Here is an 8,524-nt window from a genome sequence, read left to right as displayed (position 1 = left end):
CAAACACAGCAGTAATAACTGTAGTGATCGAAGGTTGGTTTCAAATGGCGGATGGTTGGTGATCAACATGGTGATAGTTGAATCCAGGAACACAAGCGAATAACAGTAGCAAACACAATTAAGTTTCGATGGTTCTGGTTTTGGTAGAATATGGTGTTTGTGTTGATCATGAAACAAGAGATGGCAAGTTCACGGTGAAGAGGACAGTGGTACGGTGGTGGTGGCGAATGGAGGAAGTCGGAGGTGATGATGATCGGTTGAAGGAGATAGAAGGTAGTGATGAATGGTTTCTATGTTAGCTCATATATCCAGGATTATATGTATACATATATGACAATCATATAAAGTAAATAAATATAATAATAATAATTAATATAAAAACGTGTACTAGTACAGTAGCCGTCCCTATTTTTGGTTTTTAATTACCGACAGTTTTCACGGACTGTGTATCGTGCGAAATTAATGGCGGATAAAAGTGTTCAGAAAAATTCCATATTTTTAAATTAATTATATTTATTTATTTTGGTCATTATGGTATAAAAATCGAGCATTAACTATTAAATAAAAATTACATTAATTATTCACTCTCAACCCCAAGTAAAATATAAAAAGTTTTAAAATTTAATAAATAGCTCCTAAATACATTTTTACTAAGCCTATAATTTATAAAACTCATTTTCGGATCACCGTTTATTTTAAAATCAAATAAGTTTTTTTTTAACTCTTTTACTATCTATCGCATGACAATTGAGCGTTAACGTCGTTTATTAAATAACTTCGAAATCACAGAATGTATATTCTATATACTTTATTTATATATATACTTTTTAAATAATAATTATTATATTATTATTATTTTTCGACATTGATTATAACAATTACAATATATATATATATATATATATATATATATATATATATATATATATATATATATATATATATATATATGTGTGTGTGTGTGTGTGTGTGTGTGTGTGCATATTTTATACTGATTTAATCGGATATAGCCAGGAATGGCGTCACGCTGAGTTTGGGCCGAGTTTAGGTAATCCCAGACCTGAATCCGATTAAACAAACTCGTATCAAACCCGGACCGGACCCGCCAAGTCCCCATTTAGTCATTAACTAGCGGGTAACCGAGTTTCCTCACGGGTACCGGAGTTCTCATTTACTTATGAACTATCGAGTAAATGCGTATTCGAGTCTCTTTCAGATACACGGGTCGGGTAATCGGCTATATGAGTTGAGTAATCGGGTTTACGGTCCGGTTTATCGGGTTTACGGACCAGGTATATGAAATCGGGTCGTTTTTCGGGTATACGAGCTGGATAATCAGGTTTGTGTCTAAAACATCCCTGACCCGGACCCACAAAAAAGTTAAAAAAAACATCCACATACCCAACCCCAACCCTAGAACCATTTACCCAACCCAAAAATGTTAAGAGTTTCAGGGTTTCAGGCGGGTACGTATTTTTTGCCATGCCTACATATAGCAGGTCTTCGAATTAAGAAATAACTTTTGATTTGTTATTTGAAAAAACCACTTAAACCATTTGTAAGGCAATTCTAACAAATTTGTAAACTTTTTGTATTCTTCACTGATGATGTTGAGTATATATTGTGACATAATACAATCTATAATGTTAAAGTGTAAACACGGCGTAGAGTAAGATTATTTTTAAAATTCTTTTAGATTACAACCAATATCATTAAATATTAGTTTAAGCAGCTACTAATAATGAATGAACAAAAAAACAAGAACGAATACTCGTCCTACCAATTAACTATATGATTCTAGCAATATAATGATCGTTGATCAACCAAACTATCCTAATTTTCAAAGAACAAGTAGAACATCCTTCTGTTGAAATATCCCTTATCTTTCTCATCATTATGTCATGTACAACTTCACTGTATGTTTTCAGCAACATTAATACACTTGGAGTCGCAAACACATTTCCGCACTACCAAGTCTTCAAGACTTGCATGGGTCATAAATCGTCTTATAGAGCAACTCACTTGGTGCTATTTTATTACAAATACCAACACGACCTTACTTCTTTGAAGAAACATAACTATTGCCAATTTCAGTTGCATCAGAAGTGGAAAAAGGAACCACCTGTCAAAAAAATAAAAATAACAAAATGAGCGACTTGAAAATGATATGATAAAGGTGGTAAAATGGGCAGGCTAGGTACAGGGTCAGATCACCTAATATTTGTACAGGTCAGGCTGGGTTCACCCTGAAAAGCTTTTTGCCCATAAACTCTTACATTTCTTACAAAAACCTAGCATGTCAAAATTGACATTCATGCAATGATATTCCAATCTTTTATAGATTTATTTAAAAGATATCCTGCGGTAAAAAATATGCTTTGGGCAAACGATCAACCCGGTTGGACCAATATCACCGATTTTCATTTCAGCTAATTCTTTACAATTTACCCAAATCAACTTATTCCAAGTAAATTGGTCAAAATAAACACTTTCCACCTCTAGATATGAGTTTAAAAACAGCACATCGGATTTTCAAGTTACCTGATCGTTGTCCGAGTGAGCAATTACAGAAGTTCGCAACCTTTTTCGGCTTGACTGTCTCTTTCCCTTATCCGCCGTGTCTTCAACAAAATTTTGATCTGTTACCTCTGCAGTAAACAAATTAAGTGACAAGTATGAATCAGATAATGCTACTAACAATCTATCAACACATATTTACATAATAATGTGCACAAAATACAGCATGCGATGGCAATATAATTTAAAGGGTTAAGGCTACTCAAGGGCCATATACTTTTCATTTTGTCCCGATATAGTCCATATACCCAAAAAAATACTATTATAGTCCATAAACTTTAAAAGAATGTATCGATATAGTCCATTGACCTGATAAATAAGGTTGATCGATTTTAAACCGTTGATCTTCAAAAAAGTAATTTTTTTTTTGTCCCGATGTAGTACATATACCCAAAAAAAAGTACTAATGTAGTTCACATACTTTCAAAAAGTGTATCGATGTAGGCCATAAACTTTCAAAAGTGTATCGATGTAAACAAAAGGTGACCTGTTTAACCGGTAACAGGTTACCTTATGGACTACATCGATACACTTTTTAAAAGTTTATGGACTATAATAGTATTTTTTTTTGGATATATGGACTACATCGGAACAAAATGAAAAGTATATCGCCCTTGAGTAGCCTTAACCCTAATTTAAAAAGGATGCATACTGAAGACAGTACTTTAGACGTACCTGTGTTAGCACAACCAGGCTCTTCACGCAACTGTGAGTCAGATACAGGATACGCTGACGTGGCAGTTGATGGTAGCCTTTCATGGACTGACGATAAAGGTATAGTTACATGCCTATTTCCATTTGTGAAATGCTGGATCCATGTATTGCCAGGAGAAACATGTGGTCTGTCTGTATCTTTCATATGTGAATTCTCTCTTTTGAAGCTTTTCTTTGACCAACAGCCACCTTGAAGAACCTTAAACTGACAAATAAAATGCATCAGAAGGGTATAATTAAGTATAAGAGCGTTCGATGAGACGTACAAATAGATAGACTGGTAAATATTGCCAAGTGATTTGGGTTTTAAACCTGGCCAGAAGGGATACAAGATTTGGGATGGTTTCTCCAAGATGAAATTGCATCCGAGGAAGACGTTTTTTGTGTTTGACAACTTTGCACATCAAAAGAGTTATATAACTGTTCAACAAATGATGCTTCGATCGATTTTAGATATAAACTATGTTTTTCATTAGTCCATTCTGATGAGTCTTTTTTCTGGGATACCTGATACAAGTTTTAGCAAGCATAGCATATGAGAAAACACTGAATACACATACAGAATGAAAAATAAGAGAACAAAAATTTGTGCAACAAAATCAAAACATATCAGTACAAACGCTCATTAATTTAGAATATTGAGATTAAAAGCACATGTGAAAGTGCTGAAGAGCACACCAGAAACAAACGTGCCACACACCAGATCAAAGTTTACAAAGTTTACAGAACTAGATGTAAATAGAAATGCAGCCCTAACATTAACTAAATAACTGCTATCCATCCATATATAACTATAGACATAACTAAAAACTCTTTCGTTCATTTACATCGATACACTACAGCTGAATTAAGAGTCAATGATTCTTTTATAGATTTAGGATACCATACGAAATTATATGTACATAATAAGACTTTAATTTGTGCTACCATTATGATCTACACAAATTCAATCGCAAACACTTTTTTTTTTTTTACTATATGTATAATAACTGATATCTAATCTTTGCTTTTAAAAAAAGGCAAAAACAAACACATACCCTAAAAAGTAAAAGCACATTCACACACTAAAGCAAATATAAAGCGCAATTAGTTTGTTTAGCAAGTGATTATACTCCAATTCTAATACAGACATACTACAAGAGATCTTGAATTGGAATAAATATCATTCCTACACAAAATATTAACACAACAACAATAATAATTATCAAAGCAAACAAAATCAAATAAAACTAATGCAAACCTAATATTTTAAACCTAACAGATCGTAGAAATTATAAACCACAAATCAAACATCATATAACATGTGTATATATATAATCAATTACAGAATAAATTTAATTAATACCATAATTGAACTCTCTTCCTGCTCCACAAAATCCTCGTCGGTCATCTGTGACGTCACGGAACACGTTTCCTTCACCGTTACGGCCACCGGAGGATAGACTATATCTTTCATATATTACAAATATAATTTAAATATAAATAAATAAAGATGTATAGAATTGAATAAAATTGAGAGAGAAAAATCACTGTAGATTTGGATTGGATATTTTTTGGGTGAGAAAGTGAAACGAAATAAAGTGTGTTCAAGAGGAGATGCGAGGGGGAATGAATATAAATTACCAGCTGTCATATACTTTTACACGTGTTATGGTATGAGCATGAATCCACGTCATATTTTGTCCACGTCGGCGTTCAGATATTTTTCCTGCCGTTGATTTTTATTTCTGTGTACCAGATATTTTGTGATTGCTTCCAAAATATCGCCCGGCCCCTTTTTCTATCGACCATGATTTTTTGATTTTTTTTTTTTTTTTTTTTTTTTTTTTGCAAAATAACGATTACTGTTAAAATAAAAGGATCTTCATTGAAAGATGAAAGAACCCCAAATCGATACAAGCAAAACACCAACATCGAACAAGGGTGGGACTCGAGAAAAGAAAACCAAACTAGACCGGCCTAAGAAAACGCTAACTTGAACCGGGCCCAACGAAACCTACTACCATAATAGCAAAGCAACAAGCTACACCACATGATCTAACAACATACAAATACTACAAAAGGAGCCGCTAACCGGCTTGAGAAGAGCGATTTTTGTTTCTTTCATCTGGACGAGAGGTCACACCATCAACCTTGTCAATGTGCAATCCTTTGCCTTTTTCTAGATTTAAAATTGAACGAGCTAACCTTGGTCGAGCTGCCATTGATAATCGAACCCGAAGCACAAGGAGGGATCAAGCCGCGATCCGCCAATCCTTGAAAGAAACTCTTCTTGTTGTCACCCGATTGGTCCTCTTCGTCTTCATCTCGAAGAACAAACGAGCCCTTATCCTTCTTTGCCTTCCAGTTACCATACTTTGAACGGGGTTCCAATGGACGAACTTTAGCACTTTGCTCGTCATGAGAAGCAAGAGGAAATACCAACAGGCTGCACAATCTCAGAATGTTGTTTAGCCGATTCCTCCACATCTAACACAGGAACCTCGATGAAGTTATCTTCTAGGACTTGATCCTCATGAACCTGAGTCGACGAATCGTCAAGCGCACCTTCATCAATGCTGAAATGTCCCGTTCATATTGATTATAAACGTTCCATATTAATTGATTTCGTTGCGAGGTTTTGACCTCTATATGAGACGTTTTTCAAAGACTGCATTCATTTTTAAAAAAACCATAACCTTTATTTTATCAATAAAGGTTTCAAAAGCATTATGTAGATTATCAAATAATGATAATCTAAAATATACTGTTTACACACGACCATTACATAATGGTTTACAATAGAAATATATTACATCGACATATGTTTCTTAAATGCAGTTTTTACACAATATCATACAAACATGGACTCCAAATCTTGTCCTTATTTTAGTATGCAACAGCGGAAGCTTTTAATATTCACCTGAGAATAAACATGCTTTAAACGTCAACAAAAATGTTGGTGAGTTATAGGTTTAACCTATATATATCAAATCGTAACAATAGACCACAAGATTTCATATTTCAATATACATCTCATACATAGAGATAAAATTCATTCATATGGTGAACACCTAGTAACCGACATTAACAAGATGCATATATAAGAATATCCCCATCATTCCGGGACACCCTTCGGATATGATATAAATTTCGAAGTACTAAAGCATCCGGTACTTTGGATGGGGCTTGTTGGGCCCAATAGATCTATCTTTAGGATTCACGTCAATTAGGGTGTCTGTTCCCTAATTCTTAGATTACCAGACTTAATAAAAAGGGGCATATTCGATTTCGATAATTCAACCATAGAATGTAGTTTCACGTACTTGTGTCTATTTTGTAAATCATTTATAAAACCTGCATGTATTCTCATCCCAAAAATATTAGATTTTAAAAGTGGGACTATAACTCACTTTCACAGATTTTTACTTCGTCGGGAAGTAAGACTTGGCCACTGGTTGATTCACGAACCTATAACAATATATACATATATATCAAAGTATGTTCAAAATATATTTACAACACTTTTAATATATTTTGATGTTTTAAGTTTATTAAGTCAGCTGTCCTCGTTAGTAACCTACAACTAGTTGTCAACAGTTAGATGTACAGAAATAAATCGATAAATATTATCTTGAATCAATCCACGACCCAGTGTATACGTATCTCAGTATTGATCACAACTCAAATTATATATATTTTGGAATCAACCTCAACCCTGTATAGCTAACTCCAACATTCACATATAGAGTGTCTATGGTTGTTCCGAAATATATATAGATGTGTCGACATGATAGGTCGAAACATTGTATACGTGTCTATGGTATCTCAAGATTACATAATATACAATACAAGTTGATTAAGTATAGGTTTATAGTCGGAAAAATAAGTTACAAGTCGTTTTTGTAAAGGTAGTCATTTCAGTCGAAAGAACGACGTCTAGATGACCATTTTAGAAAACATACTTCCACTTTGAGTTTAACCATAATTTTTGGATATAGTTTCATGTTCATAATAAAAATCATTTTCCCAGAATAACAACTTTTAAATCAAAGTTTATCATAGTTTTTAATTAACTAACCCAAAACAGCCCGCGGTGTTACTACGACGGCGTAAATCTGGTTTTACGGTGTTTTTCGTGTTTCCAGGTTTTAAATCATTAAGTTAGCATATCATATAGATATAGAACATGTGTTTAGTTGATTTTAAAAGTCAAGTTAGAAGGATTAACTTTTATTTGCGAACAAGTTTAGAATTAACTAAACTATGTTCTAGTGATTACAAGTTTAAACCTTCGAATAAGATAGCTTTATATGTATGAATCGAATGATGTTATGAACATCATTACTACCTCAAGTTCCTTGGATAAACCTACTGGAAATGAGAAAAATAGATCTAGCTTCAAAGGATCCTTGGATGGCTTGAAAGTTCTTGAAGCAGAATCATGACACGAAAACAATTTCAAGTAAGATTTCCACTCGAAATAAGATTGTTATAGTTATAGAAATTGAATTAAAGTTTGAATATGATTATTACCTTGTATTAGAAAGATAACCTACTGTAAGTAACAAAGGTTTCTTGATCTTGGATGATTACTTGGAATGGATTTAGAAAACTTGGAAGTAAACTTGCAATCTTGGAAGTATTCTTGATTTTATGAAACTAGAACTTTTGGAATTTATGAAGAACACTTAGAACTTGAAGATAGAACTTGAGAGAGATCAATTAGATGAAGAAAATTGAAGAATGAAAGTGTTTGTAGGTGTTTTTGGTCGTTGGTGTATGGATTAGATATAAAGGATATGTAATTTTGTTTTCATGTAAATAAGTCATGAATGATTACTCATATTTTTGTAATTTTATGAGATATTTCATGCTAGTTGCCAAATGATGGTTCCCACATGTATTAGGTGACTCACATTGTCATAACCCGACCTTAACCATAAGGACGAATACAATAACATATGATTTCATCGCGAGGTATTGACCTCTATATGCGACGTTTTTCAAAAACTGCATTTGTTTTTACAATACAAATCATAACTTTTATTACAAATACAAGGTTTAAACAAGATAATAATGATTATCGTTTAGCGATAATCTTAGACTTACAAACTTTACATGTGATAATAACAATACGACTTTCAACATATTTTACATTACAAATCCTCCGATATGCAGTTTTATTTTTGACACAAAGATGCATACTCAAGATCTTGCTTAAATTCAACATGTTGCAGCGGAAGATTTTAGT

General features: G+C 33.2%; 1 protein-coding gene across 1 annotated transcript; it reads right to left on the bottom strand.

The window, feature by feature from the left end:
- Positions 1-1,652: 1,652 nt before the first annotated feature.
- Positions 1,653-4,856, bottom strand: LOC139892284 (cold-regulated protein 27-like). The gene is made up of 5 exons (XM_071875334.1): positions 4,637-4,856; positions 3,604-3,798; positions 3,253-3,496; positions 2,542-2,648; positions 1,653-2,122 (listed from the first exon to the last, which is right to left on the bottom strand). The coding sequence occupies exons 1-5, from the start codon at positions 4,745-4,747 to the stop codon at positions 2,057-2,059; spliced, it is 723 nt and encodes a 240-aa protein (XP_071731435.1). The 5' UTR covers positions 4,748-4,856; the 3' UTR covers positions 1,653-2,056.
- Positions 4,857-8,524: the final 3,668 nt, after the last annotated feature.

This window comes from Rutidosis leptorrhynchoides, chromosome 2, assembly GCF_046630445.1.
Source record: "Rutidosis leptorrhynchoides isolate AG116_Rl617_1_P2 chromosome 2, CSIRO_AGI_Rlap_v1, whole genome shotgun sequence".
Classification (NCBI taxonomy): Eukaryota; Viridiplantae; Streptophyta; class Magnoliopsida; order Asterales; family Asteraceae; genus Rutidosis; species Rutidosis leptorrhynchoides.
The sequence above is the reverse complement of the archived record's forward strand: the minus strand, read 5'-3'. Positions and strand labels throughout refer to the sequence as shown.